This window comes from Protopterus annectens, chromosome 5.part0 (assembly GCF_019279795.1).
Source record: "Protopterus annectens isolate FY-2018-M chromosome 5.part0, PAN1.0, whole genome shotgun sequence".
Lineage (NCBI taxonomy): Eukaryota > Metazoa > Chordata > Ceratodontiformes > Protopteridae > Protopterus > Protopterus annectens.
The window spans coordinates 1353472661-1353492767 of record NC_056735.1 but is presented as its reverse complement, the minus strand read 5'-3'; the positions used below and the strand labels follow the sequence as shown (position 1 = coordinate 1353492767).

Sequence of the window (20107 nt, the reverse complement as noted above, 5' to 3'; positions counted from 1 at the left end):
TAATTGGTATAATAGTCAAGAAAAGCTAGTTGTATTTGCAGATGATATTACTTTATACCTGACAAAACCAGAAAGAGATATTACAGTGTTGTGGAACATTTTGAGACAGTTTCAAATATTTTCTCGATACAAAATTAATGAAGCTAAAACACAGGGAATAGTGGTAAATTATGTACCCACATATGAACTGGTTCAGAAATATCCATATTTACGGGGACTTGATAAAATGAAGTATATATAAGTATGGATTAAAAATGACTCTGGTGTGGCAGCTAAAGTTATATGAGAAGAGGCTAAACAAAAAGAGAATACAAAAACTGAGAAAATGGAAGCTTTGTTATATGGACATGGATAGTAAGATTCAAGCAGTTAAAATGCTTTTAGTACCATTAGTCTTATATATAGGTCAGGCACATTTTTATCAATTAGAGAAGAAGCTGTGGATAGTCTTTTGGCTTTTCCTGGTTAGGGGACGCCACAGCGGAACTCCGGTCCGCTTATGATTGGCAGTGAATTTTTACAGTGCCGAGTTGCCAGCCCGATGCCCAACCTTCAAAGAAGGCACGCCCATTCACACTCGCACCTACCTGCATGTCTTTAACGTCCATCGACCGCAGGGAGGACATGTGGATACCAATTAATAAAGAGCTGAAGGACTTTATTTGGGAGGAGAAAATGGCAAGAGTCAAGTGGGATAAGCTGATTCTTCCAGAAGAACAGGGTGGATTTGGATTACCTGATTTGAAAGTGTATTTCAGAGATACACAGTTAAGGCTCCTAAACATAGCACAAGCAGAAAATTATAATTCAAAGTGGAAAGGGATGATGATTAAAGAGGGGGAAGCTCAAACAACAAGGAAAGACTCGGATTTTGGATGCAAGGCTTTGAATAACAATAATCATACAGAATATTATACCTTTAAAGTAATGGAAAGTATCCTAAGAACTAAGCCAACACGGGAATGGAGAAAGGAGATTCTGTCAATAGGGATGGCTGCAATTAGGGATATAGACAAAAGGGTGCTGGAATTTATTGGAGAAAACTGGCAAAGGAACTAAAGTATTGGGAGCAAATAACAAGAGAGGGAAAGATGATAGAATGGGAAGATGCCGAAAATTTATTTGGACTGCAAATTAGAGATTGCCTTCCCTATCAAGGATTTATATCAGAATATAGGCAAAGAGAAAGAAATGGGGGATCCTAAATCAAAGACCAGCACTGGTAGAGTTTTTGTAGAATCTAGAACAGAAGCTGCTATTAAAAAAGGAATAATTAGGACAGCATATAAAATATTGCATGATAAATAAAAGGCTTAATCAGAGGAGGTTAGAAAGGATTGGGAAGAGAGACTGGATAAGCTATTCACATAGAAATAATAGGAGTATTTATGTATGTCTCTCAAATATGCAATAAAATCTAAAAAAATTAGAATTTTTGCTTGGAGATGTTTACATAGATTTTTTTAATACCCCAAGTAGACTCCAGAGAATTTTTCCTCAGATAGACAGCAAATGTTGAAGGTGTGATAGGGAAGAAAGAGGTAATTGGAAACATATTTTCTGGGAGTGTAGTGAGCTGGTGGACTTTAAGGATTCCCTGCGGGATACATTGTCAGAGATGCTGGGTGGGCAGAATGGTGTGACTAGGAAGATGACTTTTCTGAGCTATGATAAAGAATCGGAATTGCCTAGACATGGTAAAGCCTTGCTGTGTCTAATTATGATTGCTGCCAAAAAAGCAATTACTAGAAAACAGAAATCAAAATCTAAACCAACTATACTAGAAGCAGTGAATATAATAAGAGATAAAACAATTAGAACTGAGATCTTTAGAAAAGAGTTGGAGCAAACTACATAGGAAAAAATGGGAATTGTGGGAACAATACATATGGGGAGGAATGAGGTTCAATAGAAGACAGGACTTAAATGAGATATGTAATGTTTGACTGAAATGATTGTGTTTTTTATAAAGGATGTATGTTTGCATCTGGGAGTGTGCCGGTATGGTTTGTGATGTAAAATGCTTCCAACTAGGATTGTGTAGGTGTGGTTTGTTTTCATTTATATAGATGTATAATTGGCTATGTCATAAGTGATGGTTTAATAAAGATGTTTATTGTTTAAAAAAAGGGCAGGAATTTAATAATTTATGTAATGTTGCTTAGGTTATATTATATATATATATATAGATAGATAGCAATACACGTGAAGTATAATGTTTGTAAACGTGAACTTGTTAATACAGTTTAATTACTTTTATATAAATGTAAATCTGCCTATGTCACAAGTGATAATTCAATAACGTTGTTTAAAAAAAAACTACAAGCCATTTGCAACAATTTTGGCTAAGAGATTAACTGAGATGCTTGAATCTGTTGTAAATCTTGAACAATTTGGCTTTGTCCCTTTATACAATACATTATATAACTTAACAAAACTATTTTACATTTGGATGATACATCAGTCAGGCATCAAAGGTTACTATTAATAAGCCTTGATGGAGAAAGAGCTGTCAGTTGAGTTACCTGGAAAAGTCAAAAGTCCTGCATAAAACAGAATCAATGGATAATTTTCTCAAGTTATCAAAAGCTATGTATGGTGGGTCAGTTGCACAACTTATGCTGAGATCTGCTTTATTAATATCGGATACTTACAGGGACTATGTGAGGATGCCAGCTTTCCTCTCTTTTGTTTGCCTCACATACTGAGCTCGTGGCAGAAAGGTAAAGGACAGCCCCAATGCATAGCTATTTTCTTAGAAGACAAAATTTGAAACTGTCCATCTATGTGGATTACATTATTGCCTAGCTTGCAGTTCCAGACAAGGAGACAGATGCCCTGTCTTTGGAGCTTGAAAAAAATGTGGTACCCTATTTGGATACACAATTAACTGGAAGAACAAAAACAAGGACTATAAAGATCAATTATAACTCTCCCAAAAATGATATTTTAGAAATGTACAGATTTCTGAGAGATACAGACTGCCTTATATATTTAATGTTGATAGTTGTCAAATTAGAAACACTCAAGCATACACACACACACACACACACAAACACACATAGAAACCCATTGTTTACCCACTGTTAGAATCATAGAAGTGAAAGGGTTATATTAGCTTTCATTTAGTCCTTGATCCCAAGACCTCGAGCATACCATGGTGGTGTCACTGCCACAGGACCAACAAGAGCCTCTAGACAGATAGATGTTGAGATTTCTCTTAACAGCCTTATCCTTTCACCTAGAAAACTGCTAGCATGGTGATCACAGTCAAATTACAAAATCACACACAGAAATGCAGAGAAAGCCCTCTGCTTAGGCACTGTTACAATCATAGAAGTGAAAGGATAATATTAGCTCATATTTGTGACTCAAACCAAGACTTCCTCTGTTCCATACTGGTATCATTGCAGCTGGACTAAGACTTTGGACAGATAGGTGTTGAGTTTTCCCTTAACAGACTTATCCCTTCAGCTAGGAAACCCCCAGCATGGTGATTAAGGTCAGATTACAAACATACACAGGCTTCACAATACCCTTGAGTGTGCATTACTATCAATTACTTAAATAAGTATCACCTTAATACAAAAAATTACCACAACAAAGTTAATTCTCATATAGCACAAATGCTGCTTACACATGTATTGTAGCACACATTTTAGTAGGGCTGTCAAACACCTTGACAAAAGCCCCACCCTTTTCCTCTCCCATTTCCAACTCATTTCAATAAGCAAATGTGCATTGCTTCCCTTTCAAAGTTAATAGTTATGCTAGCAACAATCTTGAAGAAACAATAAAATGTATTTATTTTTTATGTTATTTATCCTTTGTTGATGGGGTTATTGGCACTAGACTAGTGGCTGCTTTTGAGGGGAGAAAAAAGGTGTTATTTCTACTACTAGGGGAAATTTGGCCAGGGTATCAGGGAACTTCCCTTACTCATCGTTGTTGCAAGTGGTACCCACTTTGCATGAGCACTTCCTGTTTCCATTCCAGGAGTGGAGGATATCCGGAGAACCAGGGGATGGACAGAGAAGGAGATAATGGAGTGGTAAGAAAAATGGAGTAGAAAGCCAATATAGAGACTGAAGCATGAGTGCAGGATTCTGTCAGGAGATGTTTCAAAGAAATCTATTTGATGGAGATGAGTCAGAAAATGGTTGCTGTATAATTACAACTCTGTTGCGGGACAATTTGCTTAAAGAAATGGTGATGCAGAGTGAGCCAGAAAATTAAGGAGATATTTCCTAGAGGGACATTATGGAGAAAATACAAAAGGAGAATGCAGAGACAATCCTGAAGAAAAGTGGTAAATTGAAAAGAAAGTAAAAGAAGGCAAAAGAGGAGTAGCAGAAAAGAAAAGAGGCAGAAGAAAATGAAAATGGAAGTACATGGTAAGGATTCAAAGAAATGAACAGGTATGAAGTGTGGGACAATTTAATATCTCCTTTGTATGTAAAAGCACATGAGGTAAGAGCATTTATTCTTACTTGCAACATTATATTTGTCACTTTTTTTTCAACTGAAATTTTTTTGGAGAATATGAAAAAAGAAAGACTGTAACCCATGGAATCTTTACTTGATAAAACCATTTAACAGGGAAACAAAAAAAGAAAATTCACGTACAATTTTGAACAGAGGTGGAAAGACAGACTTTGAAGGGGCATTTGAAGACTTTATGTAAAGAAGTACTGGACATTGCAAAAGTTTATGATAACGGGGATAATGGACTGGCAGACTGGGTTGTAATATTGTGTTAAAAATAGAGAGAGAAAAAATTATATATATACCAGGCACGATAAATGTGGAGGGTAATAGGGGTGTTGTTGTAAAATACTACAGACAACCCAAAACTTGTTTTTTTTGTGGAAAAGTATGACATCAGATAAGTAACTGTGAGAAAATAAATTGTTATATTTGTGGGGAAATGGGACATGATGCAAAAAATGTGAACTGAAATGTTATAAACGTAACAAAACTGGACATTTATGGATAGACTATAAAAAATGAAAATAACAATAAGGGAAAAGAAAAAAAAAAGAGAAGAAAATTTTAGAAGTAGTAGAAACAAGAAAAAGTAGCTGAGAAAAAATAATAAACGGAACAATGAAGAAGGCTCTGAAATAAGTGACGAAGAAGACAAATTTTGAGATTATAGGTTCATAGGTAGGTACTAGGCTATCGGCCTGAGGGCCTACATAAGCCTAGTCAACAAGGTTCCCTGGCTTATGCCACCTAAGAAAGTTATTTTCCTGTGCTACTGTCGAGCAGAGACACAGAAGTGATCCCCGGGGTGTATTTCCCATCCACTCATCAAGATTTTTCTTGAAAAGTGCTAATGAAGAACTTTGCTTGACATAGATGGGTCTTTATAAAAGATGGGTCTTTATAAAAAGACAAAATTATTTTGGTAAAATGGTAAAAGACAGAAAAGGTAAATGTAAAGGGATAACTACAAAAGTAAAAAGAAAGGAAATGGATGAAAAAGAATATATAAAGCTAACATTTGGGGGTTGGTATAATGGTTAAGGTGTTTGACTCATAGACAAAGGTACAGTGTTTGATTCTTACCTTTAGGAGGAAAACTGGCTAGGCATAGAATGGCCCATTAAGACAGCTAGAGTGCCATCTGTAATGTGAATAGTATTAAGAATATAGTAAGAAAAATAGGAATTTTGGAATGGTGTAATACATGTGATGCAAATGTAATTACATTAGAAGACACAAGATTTTTAACAAATAAAGAAATATTACAAACAGAGAAACTATGGAGAGGAAAGATAATTTTTGGGAAATGAGAGATGTTCTGGAATAGTTGTATTCTGTCAAAATACAGTAACGATTTTAGATATAACTTTAATAAAAATGGGAAGATTAACTATTGTAGATATTTAAAATGGAAAGAACAAGTATATAGAATTATAACATGATATACTTATACTAATAATAAAGAAAGTTTATTTCGTCAGATTTTAGACTATGTAGTGATAAATATGAATATTATAACAGGAGACTTTAGTTGTGATTTAACAAGCAAGCATAAAAAGAAAGTAAATTATATAAAAAATGTTAGAAGTTATAAGATGTGGTAAGTTAAAACTTGGGACAAAAATTTATAGACTTACAAAAGGGGTATGTATAGAATGGAAACAGATTATGTTACAGTATCAGAAGGTTTATTTACATGGGAGGATTAGTTGAAACAGGATTTTCTGATCATCTTGCAGTATGGCTAGAGATAAAGGAAAACAAGGAATATATAAAAACAGGCAAAGGAATAAAAAGGAAAATGAGAAAGCATAGAATGAAGAAGGAAAAAAATAGGAATACAGTCATGGATAGACTGTATTATTACTCTGAGAAAAATTTGTAAAAACTGGTCTGAATGGTGAATGATATTTAAGGAAAATACAAAGAATGTTATTTTACAGTGGCAATATTATGTGAGAAAAGTAAATAAAGAAAAATATAAAACAACATATAATACTGCAGTGGAAGATTTAGAACATAACGATAGAAAGTAGTTTGGCAAATAAAAATAATTACATTAAAGAAATTAAAAAAAATACAAAAATTATTATATAAGCAAAGATATTTTTACAAGGAAGAAGAGAAGAAATATCAAGTTATTTAAGCAGATTAGTACAGGAAGATAGTAGTGTAATGAGAGAAATAAAAAAATGTAACAGGAGAATAGAGAACTCAGGCAAAGATCATGAATATTGCAGTACAATATGTACAAGAAAGGTTTGAAGAAAAAAAAGAAGGCAGGGAAAAATAATGGAAAGTAAAAAAGGTGACAGAAAAAAGAATGAGTTGTAAAAGAAATGTCTTTATATGAGCTAGATAAAGCATTAGAAAAAGTAAATATAGATTTGGCTTCAGCACCAGACAGAATAAGGTATGAAATGCATAAAAATTAAGGGTTTGTCAAAAAATATATTTTTAAAGATTGTACATGAATGGTTAAATGAAGCTTTTACGTATATATAATTATGTAATAGAATACTTAAATCCAGATGGAAGAAGGAAGACAGAAGACAATTAAAAAAACTAGAGACTGATAGCATTAAATAATAATGATTATAATATCTTTATCAAAATAATACAAAAGAGATTTGAAACTAAAATGGAAAATATTATAGAAGATAGTATATATATATATATATATATATATATATATATATATATATATATATATATATGGATCCCTATCACATTGTCGACAGGCCATATGATCGACTTTCATTTGGTCGACAGTTCATTTTGCCCCCACCCCCCTAACTATATATATCAACTCCAGGGTTGCACAACATTGGGAGGGGGGAAAATATGCCTGCCGACCAAATGAATTGTCGACCAAATGAAAGTCGATCAAATAGCTTGTCGACCATCTCAGGTAGACCCATATATATACATACATATATATATATATATATATATATATATATATATATATATATATATATATATATAGTATAAAAGGAAAGGGTTGTCAAGAATTATTAATGATAATTAGAAAAATTGTAGATATTAAGAATAGAAAAGAAGAAGCAAAAATCATGATAGGAGACCTTAATAAGGCATGTGATGCAAATGGACATGACATCTTATGGGGAATAATAAAAGAATATAATATAAGTGAGAAAGTAAGGAAATTATGTATGTCAGCATATATCAATAATAAAGTAAAATACTTGTAAATGGCTATTTAAGCCAAGAGGTGCATATGAAGAGTGGTGTAACAAAGGGATGCCCAATGAGCTGTATACTCTTTGCATTAGTTATGAACATGACAGTATGTGAAATAAATTACAAAATGAAGGAGGTGGGGTATAGAACACCTGAAGGGTTAAAACTTCCAGTTCTGTTAACATAGGCAGATGACATTATAATAATTGCAAAAACCCAAATTTTGGATGAAAGAAATAATAATTTGCACAAATATGTGTCTAGATGTGGTGGGGTAGCTTTAAATAAAGAGAAAAGTAAAGTTTATGTGATGTAGTAAAAATGGGGGTATATATTTTATAATGAAAGGAATTTCTGTGTTTGGTATAAAATCTGGGAATACTGATGTAAGAAGAAGAAGAAATAAAACAAACGTATTTTCTGGAGAACATATAAATTATAATTCAGAAAAAAATGTTTATTTGATAAATTCAGTAATGATGGGAAAAATAATTATGTTGCCAATGGTATTTGGAAATGAATTATTGCAGATATATTTTGTCATTTATATGTTGTTTTAAATTCAACCCAGTAAAAAGAGTAGTTTGGGCTGTAAATAAAAGGAAGGAGGTTTAGGGTTAATTAGCCCAGTACTATACGTTGCTTCATTAAATGTGTTCAGAATGTTAAAGTGGATAAATGAAAATGATGAGAGATTAGTAGTAAAACTGTAGAAATACAAGTGTGATAAATTTGGGGGTATGGTAAAAAAGAGCAAAACAGAAAAAGAGTGTATAAATGAAGAAATAAAATGTTAGCAAGAAAAATATTTTTGTGGAAAATAAAAAATTATGTTATATAAAAAGAAAGAAAAGTATGGTGTAAGCATGTAATGATAAAACAAAACCATGGGAAACGTCTAACAAATGAAAACGTTAAAGCTATAAAAATAAGAAGCAAATGGTGTAATCAGAAAGTAGAATGTTAAGATTTTTTGTGGAGACTAGTAATAGATAAATTACCAGTAAAAGGAAATATGTCATATAAAAAGAAAAGTACTACAATATGGTTACATTGTTAAGAAGAAGAAACTACTGAGCATCTGTTTTGGAAATGTAAAAGAATAAAAAGTTATGAGAAAAACTATGTAAAAGATTTTTTCAAAGATATAAAATAAGTGGATAAAAACATGTATATGATTAAATATGGATATTATAAGAATAGAAGTAAATGATGCGTTAAAAGAATGGATAAAAAGTTTATGTCATGTGGATTATCTGGAATGAAAGAATAAATAAAATTATATTTAATGATATTAAGTAAAATCAGATGATGGTTATGGAAAAGGGAATGTGGTCTAATAGGGATGAAATAATAGTATGATTGTCAGAAAAATTATGAATATGTGTACATATATATTGTATATCTATATATTTGTACATTTCTAAATATTTATAAATATGTTGTAAATAATTCTTTTCTGGGTACTTTTCCATTAAACCCCTAACCACCTTGCTCTGCTGTGTTTTGCCGCTATTTCATCGGCACTTATCTCGGTCTTTAGTTTGCCCTCCTTCCTGCTTGCCAACACCCAAGAAATTTGTCTACATCTTTGGAAGGGCATATGCTTAAGTAAAAATGGGTTTTTTTTGGTCAAATAACTGGTGTGTGTATGTGTGTGTGTTACCAAATTGTGTGTGTGTTACCAAAATTAAGACTGGCTGCAATGCTGTCAGGTTTTAATTATCATTTGTGTTGTGTTTCAGGTGTAGTTTTCTAAGATGTATGTGTTTCTAAATCCCTTGTTATTATCTGCCCTAATAAACAACATATTGTATTGTACTTGCCTCGGTGCATTAACTCAGTCTTGCAGTATGCATAAGTGAAATTTCAAACAGTATATGGGATAAAATGTGGTGGCGGAGGCTAAATGAATTACTCTCTTCCCCAAATTTCTGCAAGTCATGTCCTGGCAAAAATATAAGGTAAAATCAGACACGTTCTGTAAAATTAGGAACAGTTTAGAGGCATCCAGAATAAACACCACATTTAAGAAATTATGTTTTAGCTGTAACACAAAAAAACTAATTTCCTGTACCCAGACGTGTAGGAACGTCCCTCTTGAGCATTCTTATTGTTTTCTGCTTGGAGAGAGCAAGTGTTTGCTCCAATATTTCATAGTGCACAGTCACACCTACTAGTAAACCATTTCTAACCTAGTGCAGATTTATTAACTTTGGAAAAACGGGCATGTTTTGTTTAGTTTTCTTGATTTTTTTTTCCTTTTTAAGGATTAGCGGCAAAACACAGCAGTGCAAAGTGGTAGGGGTTTAACAGAAAAGTACCCTTTTCTGTATTAAGAACAATTCCAAAAAAAGCCTCTGCAAGTAAGGCATCTGCAGGGTCCTAAAACACTATGTAGACCAAAATATATGACCAGCAGACCGTGGAGACAGAATAACAATAAATTAAAATGTACCAAACAGACCGGTTTCGGCTTGTATATTACAAAGCCTTTATCAATGTCACATTGCTACTTGCAGTAGCCCTCAGTCGGCCTGATTATCAAAGTCTTGGGTCATGCGTCGGTTGCTGTCTCATCTTCTGTGACGTCAGGTAGTCAGGGGTATAAAGCATGCAGCCGATGCCCTTACATCAGTTTTTCTTGTCCCAGATGTCAGGTGCCCCCCTAATGGGAAGCAATTAAATAAATATATATTAGGTTATACCTCCAACAAAAAAGCAAATACACCAAAAAGCTTTTAAGCATAGTAAAGGAGAGTAGAGGTATAGCCAAAAGAAGTCAGGGGGCTGGAGGGAGGGTAACCAGGACTGGACTGCAACAGTGAATACACTCGAACATCTACATTTATGGTAAGTGTACACAACTGTACCATGTTCTTCATGTTTCACTGTTGCAGTCATCACATTTGGGTAGGTTCCCAAAGCTATGAATGGGAGGAAGAATTTAGATAGCATTAGGACTAGCTATAAGGCCCTGCAAGACTGCAGCCAGCTCTGGATTTAGAGAAAATTGGCAAATGGTAATGCTTGGTGAAAGTATATACAGAACTCCAGGTAACAGCTTCTAGGATGTCCCTGGTAGGGACACCTCTGAGAAAGGCTGTAGAGGTAGATGTAGCCATGGTTGAATGTGGTCCTATCCCCTGTGGGACAGGTATTCCATGGTGCTTATAGCAGAAATGAATGCAATGGCCTATCCATTTAGAAATGGTTTGCTTTGAAATAGCCTTCCCTCTGCCCCTGCAGCAAATGCCACCAGCAGTTGTTCAGATTTCCTTTGAGGTTTAGTCCTGTCCAAGTAAAATCTAACTTGTCTGTGCACATCTAAGGAGTGCAGTATATGTTCCCCTTTGTTCTGTGGATTAAAAAAGAAGGATGGCAGATGAATGGACTGATTAAGAGCCACACTGGATACCACCTTGGGCATGAAGGAGGGATTGGTCCTGAGGGACACTCTATCCGCATGAAAGATGATGAAAGGCTCCACTACCATAAGGGCCTGTAATTCAGATACCCTTCTTGCTGAAGTGATTGCTAAAAGGAAGGCTGTTTTCCAAGAAAGGAATTTTAAATCTGCACTTGCAGCTGGCTCATAAGGAGGAAGAGTGAGTTTTTCCAATACAAAGTTGAGGTCCCAGGCTGGAGTCGGGGCGCTCCTGGGTGATCTTAAGTTTTTGGCCCCTTTGAGGAACTGCTTGAGCAGTGGATGAGAGAAGAGGGGTGGATCTGTGTTATAATGAGCTGAAATGGCTGAGGCATGAATTTTGATGGAAGAAAAAGAAAGGCCCTTGTGAAGCATCTCAGTTAAGTATTGAAGAATCTGAGGTAAATTGGGCACTGCTGTGCCCATCCCTTGAGTCTGGTTCCAGGCACAGAATCTTTTCCATTTTTCAGCATAAGATTTTCTAGTACTAGGCCTCCTTGCCTCCAAAATGATATCCAACACTTGTTTACTGAGGGATGGTAGCGGAGAGATTAGATAATTAGCCAGGCTGCCAGGTTCAGGGTTTGAAGCTGAGGGTGCAGAACCTGGTTCTCCTGTTGTGACAACAGGGTAGGGGTCTGAGGCAGGTGCCATGGAGCCAGTAGTGGCACACTGCGCAAGAGGGGGTACACCAGTGTTGACATGGCCAGTCTGGTGCAATCAATATCGTCCTTGGTTTGTCCTGTTTGATCTTTAGTAGTACTTTGGGGAGGAGAGGCAGAGGAGGAAATGCATAAACTGATAGGTTTTTCCAGCTGAAGGACAGAGCATCCACTTTCCAAGCTTGTTTGTGGGGAATCCTTGTACAGAATTTGTCCAATTGGTAGTTCTGGGGGAGGCAAACAGGTCTATATCTGGCTCCCCCATTTGTTTATCAACATGTTGAAAGTCTTTGGGTCTAGTTTCCACTCGTGTGGGACCATGAAATTTCTGCTTAGTTCATCTGCCAGTGTATTTAGTTTTCCTAGCAGGAACTGAGCCTGTAGATGCACTTGGTAGCTCAAGGCTGTGTTCCACAGAGCCATGGCTAGTCTTCAGAGGGGGTAAGAATGGGTGCCCCCCTGCTTGTTTATGTACCACATAACAGTGGTGTTGTCTGTCTTTACCATTAATTGTCCTGGAAGAATGTGGTCTTTGAAGGCTGTCACAGCTAACATTTCTTTTTGATTGATATGCAGGTGCATTTGACTTGGGTTCCATTTGCCCTGAATGCCATGTGAGCCCCCCATGCATAGTCTGATGCATCTGTTGTTAGGGTTTGGGCAGCAGGAGGTAGGGTGAATGGTAGTCCCTTGTTTTGGTGGCAGACCTCCACCCACCAAAGGAACTCTAACCATAGGCAAGGTATGATAGGAATCATTGCTTCTAGGTCCTGAGAATGTTGACACCATAGGCTTTTTATATACCATTGTAGTTTCCTCATATGCAGTCTTGCATATGGAATTAGTAGAATGCAGGAGGCCATGAACTCCAAAGCTTGCAGTATTTGCCTTGCAGATAGCAGGGTTTTTGTGGCCATTAGTTTGAAGTAAACTGTCAAATGAATTTGTTTCTCTGGCGTGAGGAAAGCCATCTGGGAAGTTGTGGTCAAGCTTGCTCCCAGGAATATAATCTGTTGACAGGGTACCAGATGTGATTTATTTTCATTTATGGTATACCCCAGACAAGTTAGCACCTTTTGTACAAATGCCAGATGATTCAAAAGTATGTCCTGGCTTTCTGCCTGAATTAGACAATCGTCCAGGTATGGGTACATTTGAATATTTCTTTGCCTGCAAAATGCAATGACTGGAATTAGACACTTTGTGAATACCCTGGGTGCAGTAGATAAGCCAAAGGGCAGTGCAGAGAACTGATAGTGCTTGTAGCCTGCTTTGACGTGTAAGTATCTTCTGCAAGATTCCCTGATCGGGATATGCAGATAGGCTTCCTTTAATTTGAGTGTTGCCAACCATGCATCTTTGCCTAGCATAGGAAGCAACTGGTGAAGAGTTAGCATCTTGAATTTTGGAATCACCAAAAAGGTGTTTAAGGTAGACAGGTCCAGGATAGGACGCCATGAGTTGTCTTTTCTGGGTACCAGGAAAAGTCTTAAAAACCTTGTCCCTTTTCCTCTTCTGGTACAATTTGAATCGCCTTTATGCTTAAGAGAGAGAGAGAGTACTTGCTTTTGAGCCTCTGCCCACTGATTTGGGGGTAGATCTGGCCAACCGTTTGTGATTGGTAACTTGTGGAATTGAAATCTGTATCCTTGGGAAACTATATTTAAAATGCATTTGTCCTGGGTAATGAGTATCCAGTTTTTTGCCTGCAGAGCAATCTTTCCCCCTAAAGGAGCGATCAGTTGAGAAGTGCTTGGAAGTTTTAAAGTTAAGTCATTGAGACAGTTTACCAAAGGGGGGAGTCTTACTACTCCCTGATTTGGAAGTGGGAGCCCCCCACTGCTTAGTTCTGTGCGTACCCTGGGACTGAAGCCTGGTTGTTCTGCTGGTTCTGGGTTTGGACTGAGAAGGCCTAGAAGAGGCAGGAAAGGACCAATTCTTAGAGGGCCAATGCCTACTAAATTTTGGAGGCTGTACTTGTAGGAAATCTTTAACAGTTTGCATAGATTTAGCTTTTTTCTCTATCTTTTTAAGAACTTCTTCTGCGTTGTTGCCAAACAGGCAGTCCTGATTTAAGGGAGCATCCAGTAGTTTAGCTTTAACATGATCTGGAAAGGATTGCTCCTTAAGCTAAGCATGCCTTCTAAGTACAGACCCAGTGACAGCAGCCCTACAAGATGCTTCTAGTGAATCAAAACCACATTGCAAAGTATGTTTTCCAACCTGTTCAGCAGAATGCATTAAATCCTGTAAATCTTTATTTTCAGCACAATCAGGAATCAACATCATTTTCTGTTTAAGCAATCCAATAATATGCTGCTGATACTCATATGAAACTGGCAGTTTTCTGGAAGCAGGAGGTAGAGAGTCAGGGGCCAAGCTAGATTCCGAAAAGGCATCATCAACAACATCTAATACAGGAGGGATAGCTAAAGGCCTGTGCTGGGGCAGGAGTAAGAAATCCCTAAGCCTCTTTTTAGAATCAGAGTAATCCTGGCTTTCCCAATGAAAATGCTCCCTAAGAGTATGCAAGGTTTCACCAAAAGAGAAATCCTCTGGGGGGCAGAGGGAATAGAGTCCTCTGCATCAGAATCCTCATAGGTAGATAAGGGTAAATCCTGGTCATCAGAGGGAAAAGAAATTTCAGAATCCTGGTCAGAAGTATCATAAGAAAATTCAGTCCTAGGTCTCTTAGTAGGGGAAGGTTGGCTTCCCCTGATTAAAGTAATAAAGTCTTCAGCCATTCTTATCATTTGTTTTTTAGGCATAGAGGCCTGACCATGCGGTCTGGGCGTCAGTTTTCTAGGCATGGTTCGAGATTTAGGCCTTGAAGAAGAAGATGGAGTTGGTTTAATATGCAAGTCAGTAGGCCTGAATACACCCTCAGAAGCCGGTGCCTGCACAGCGGCTCTGGACCCATCCAAGGTAGAGACATCCGCAGGTTCCATGGTTGAAGCATCTCGCGGCATACCGGACTCCAAATGGGTCTCAGTAGAGGCCTGCGAATCTGAAGTAGCAGGTATCAGGGGCTGCGAAAGTGCCTCACTGAGTACTGGCGAACTGGTGACTAGCTTAGGAGAAGCGTCATCGGCAGCTTTGGACCTAGGCAGCCTGTCTCTGTCTTTATCTTTGCGTTTTTTCAGAATGTCGGTAGTCGGATGGCTTACCGAAGACATATCTGGATAATTGAACCGAGTACCAAAATATTTAGAAGCGTAAATATACCGACAACGAATAGTTCATTGCTTAAATAAGGCACAAAACTGACAGCGAGGTACGCCGAGGCAAGGAATACAGTACGAATGGAAATCTTTATGAGGTATTTGCTTTCCACAAGAAATACAATTATTGACTTTTACTGACATCGGTTTAGAGCAAGAAAATGTTTCCCCAACAAGGTACTTAGCTTTAGTTGAAGACTTCGGTTCTGAAACTCGAAAACGAAAATTTCAGGAGTCGGCCGACTGGCACTTGCGAACTGCTTCTGCTTCAGGCACCGCACGGAAAGAAAGACTGATGTAATGGTGTCGGCTGCATGCTTTATACCCCTGACTACCTGACGTCACGGAAGATGAGACAGCAACCGACGCAAGACCCAAGACTTTGATAATCAGGCCGACTGAAGGCTACTGCAAGCAGATAACCCAAATGCGATGACTGCAACAGTGAAACACAAAGAACGTCCCACATCCGGTCTTCCAGCATCAAAGGTGAGTATGGTACCTACCTGATGTGCCATGGTCTAACTGCAACACAACAGCAAATATAAAACATTGTACAAGTGTTAAATTATACTATATAACAATGTTGTAACAATTACTCTATTAAAAGTGTTACACTAGATAAGCATGAAGGGTCAAAAAATTCGTACTGAGAACAAAAAGAAACGTGGCAAAAGAGAAGGCTCAGATTTGTTAGCCTTTGTACTCTTTTGATATATGCAGCATGACTTGGAAGCTTTTGGCAGGCTAACTGCCCACTTATGTTCACAATTCACACCTCCCAGGTACAATTAAAACAAAGACTATTCTAATAACATAATTTAAATGCAAATAAGAAATTCACGTGAAATAGTAAACAGCTTGGGAAAACATACTTCAGAAATATGTTGGCTCTAAGGGTAACTCAAATTACCTGGCAAGCACTTAACGAAACCGTATTTTCTAACAAAGCCTTTCATTTTCTGACAAATGCATGTAATGTTACAGCTTCAGCTGGCTGGGTTTACCAGTTTTAAAAGACGTGATAAGAGACCCTGAACCTCTAACAGGTGGCAACCACACATTCTAGTTGTATAAAATCCCTAAATTAAACTATTTTGTCTCTGTGGTCAGTCTCCTCAGTACGCATCCACCCTCTGTTAACAATACTGTGCTCGCGACGCATGTAACCTTATGCCTCAGTGAATTCGGTTTACCAGTTTTGAAGAAGCGGCAAGTCAAACGTTCAGCGTGTTTTAGTAAAAGGGCAATAATTACTCGATCACTGCACCTTTAGACCTTACCTGAAGGGGATAAGGCAACAGATGGCATTTTATCGTTTTCGTTCTATCAACCTGCAAATTTTCTGGGGAGTATTTACTCCAATGCGTTATGTTGCTAAGCAGTTGCTATGGAAGATTCGGATCCGGGTTAAATGAGTATCCCGTAGGGGGCAATGCTGTAACTTTGCTCACTAAACAAAGAAATAAATGTTTTTTTCCCCTGAGAGTGATACGATTTCTTTCTTCTTCTTCTTTTTTTTTTTTTTTTTTTTTTTTTTTGCGCTATGCACTTGTTAAGCCAAAGTTTCCTTAATGTTCAAAATGTGCTGCTTCCATGAACAGATAGTGGCCCTTGGGATATAGTGAAATCATTTCGTGCTACATTATTACTGAATTGTAACTATAAAACACAAAGGCACTGGAGCACAGACGGGATCCATACCTTTCGCGTACCTCATTACGAGGAGCGCACCTCATTTGGGGTCTTAAAAAGTTCATGTTCCCCAAAATTTCATATTGAAAGAGTCTGTCACACATTCAGTGTTAGGATTTTTTTAAGTGAAATCCATGGTAAATTGAAATTAATCATATTAATTCATTAAAGGATATTCTTTATAAGTAAAACCAGCATATTTTAGCCATCCTATGACCTTAGTTGAAGTTGTTAGTAAGCCATTAGTATGTGTTCCACATTTTACCCATTTGTTCCACATTATGAAGGCGAGTGTTCCTTATTTTGGCGATGGAAGGTTGAGAGCCATGACGGGATCTAATACATTCTGTGATTTTTTTTTCAGTGGCTTGTTTTGTGTTAATGGACCAAAATGGCATTCTTAATTGCTGCTTTTTGAAAATAAATGAGTAACACATCACCGGAAGGTAATGTAAACATTGGTTTTAAGTGATTTGGTCACATCACATTGGTTGATGTGATCATGTGAGACACCAACACCCTGTTAAAACTGGGGGAAGGGAGTTGATGAAGAAGGTAACCATATCTCCAGACTTTGGGACATCCGGTTAAACCCATAAATAACCACGAAGAAGACCTTCCTCCCCTTAGAGAGTTCAGAATAAGGAATACCTACAGACGTTTCACAAGTCGTAGCCTTCGCAAGATGCGAAATACCAAGTCACACTTTAATCGTCCCTTTTCTCCATGCAGATGCAGTTGTTCTCCCCTTGCAGTAATACGACCCAAGGTAGTGCATAAGCAACTTGACCTCAATAATTGCATGTATTTAAACACACGAAAGAGTAAGAAGTAGACTTGTCAAAATTAATTAATAAGAAACTATTTACATCACTTTAACACTTCAGCAAATTGGACTCCAAATCATTACAGTTTAAATACTATATTTTAGGATAAAAATCATTGCAATTTAAATACTATATTTTAGGATAAAAGCTCACCCATGCAAACTGGACTTTTAAGTCAACTTTTGTTAATAAATGCTGGATTTCAGTCTATGCTATACCACTCATAACACTGTTCAATGGTCAATAAGTAGTAAACCACTACTTATCTGAAGAATTGAAGTACAAGCTGGCTTTCAATGTCCAGAATTTCACAGACTGTTCAGATTTTTACGCCATACGTTTTTCTCGCTCACGAAGCATTTGACTATTGCAGTCACTAGATATTTGTTTCAAACTTCATACCCTGCAGAAAACACATGCTAATGCAAAAACCTGTTATTGTAGTGACTTTTTAAGTTTATAAAATCAGTTTTTAAAATCTCCCCCTATTTTGGGGCTTTTGTCCCACTGTTATTTTTGACCGTGACTCTTGCACTAGAAGAGTTTGAAAGCTATGAATGTATTTGTGTGTGTGTGTGTGTGTGTGTGTGTGTGTGTAACTACTAGTGCATCAAAACTGTTACATGTAGGGGCAAAATGCTAATTAGGCCACCTAGACAGGTTGAGACTTGGGTTGGTATAATGGTTAACTCTTCAGCACTGGAATGGTATGTCACACATATAGCAGTCTACACACATCTTGTATTTTGCTGTTTGTCTTTCGGCTTTTCCCGGTTAGGGGTCGCCACAGCGGAACTCCGGTCCGCTAATGATTGGCAGTTGTTTTTTATGGTGTTGAGTTGACAGCCCAACGCCCAACCTTCAATGAAGGCACGCCCATTCAACGCATGTCTTTTGAACGCCCACTCGACTGCGGGGAGGATATGCAGACTCCACACAGAAGGCACTCCCAACTCAAGCTACGAATCGAACGGGAGAACCTCTTTCTGTAAGGCAACAACGCTACCACTGCACAACCGCGGAATCTACACACATCTTGTATAACCTAGAAATATATAGTTAGAACATTTCTGTTAACCAGGCGTAAGTTTTAACATGACAAACAGAAGATCCTCAATGACTATGTGTTTATTAAGATATTTACAGAGATATGAACATATTATGGTTAATTTTATAATTAGCAATATAAACAACATTGAATGTTTCCCAAGATGTGCAACTTACAGTGCAAATTCGAAAGACAGTTTTCTTCAACAAAATCTTAGGTTTCACATGATGTCATGCAACATCTTTTAAATCACTATGTTTTTTTTTTTTTTTAAGCCTAAGTAAATATGGAAATATTGTTTATTTTCAGAATTACTAACATACAGCAAGCTATATATCAGGTATAGTGTGATATAAATGGACACTGACAATGAATTTTCCTGTCTTTCACCATGGCATATCTCACCATACTCCTCAATAACAGTAAGGCACTCAGTTTTGAAAATATGAACATAATTACAAAAATATGAATAATGAGTGACGGACAGTGATTAATTTCTCTACTGTAGGGCATTCTAGATTAACAATCTTGGCATCATTTTGTTAATAACTTCTCTCACTTTCTAATAATGCCCATTATTAGCTGGAAAGTCACTTAGAAAATGAAACCAGACTCAGAAAAGGTCTGGATGCAAGAAATATCTTCATTAAACCATCACTTAGTACATAGGCAAACTCAAATTAGTGTGCACTTTTCACTGAAAGCTCAATTCACTGAAAACTCAATTCACTGAAACACATTTCATTGAAAGTTATATATGGCCTTTTCCCCACTGTTGTGCGACCCTGGAGTTAGTATATATACTAAGGGGGGGGGTGTGGGGAGCGTAGCCCCCTACATATTTTAAATATTTTGAACTATATACATGGATACTTGCAATTCCAATCTATTACTTTTTTCCGAACATAATATATACTTAAAATATGTGGGGGGCACCCCCCTTACTATATGTATATATATATATATATATAGATATAGATATATATATATATATATATATATATATATATATATATATATATACATATACTAACTCCAGGGTCGCACTACAGTGTGGAAAAGGCCATATATAACTTTCAGTGAATTGTGTTTTCCGTGATTTGTGTTCAGTCATTTGAGTTTCAATGAAATGTGCATTCATTGAAATGTCCTAGACCCAATCAGGCATAATATTAGATAAATACCTCGCACTTAGTTCTGTGCATGTATGGGTGAGTCGGTAGTGACTGACAGAGAAAATGGGCATGGAAAAGCCCAATGACTGGCAGGCATGCTAATTCGCATGTCACATCATGTAAAAGTGCTTAATATTCACGCACGCAATGAACTCCGACCCCGTAAAGCAACCGTTAGTTGCACAGTTAAACCGGAAGAAATTATCACTTTTACTCTTTTTTTCAGGGGGGCAAGCCCCCCTGCACCCCCTTGTGGGGGCGTTGCATCCCCCACACACACACACACACACACCCGGCGCTTCATTACAGATGTGGATGCCTTAAGGACAGGTGGCCAGATAAGCACTGAACAAATGCTGT

At 37.1% G+C, this 20107-nt stretch overlaps 1 protein-coding gene across 1 annotated transcript in view; it reads right to left on the bottom strand.

The window, feature by feature from the left end:
• The window catches only part of ANKRD42 (ankyrin repeat domain 42), a 1245350-nt gene extending 1228964 nt beyond the window's left edge, over positions 1-16386 (bottom strand). The window contains exon 1 of the mRNA XM_044071151.1: positions 16286-16386. Coding sequence (XP_043927086.1) covers positions 16286-16313 — 28 coding nt within the window. The 5' untranslated portion in view covers positions 16314-16386. The remainder of the gene's footprint in view (positions 1-16285) is intronic.
• Positions 16387-20107: the final 3721 nt, after the last annotated feature.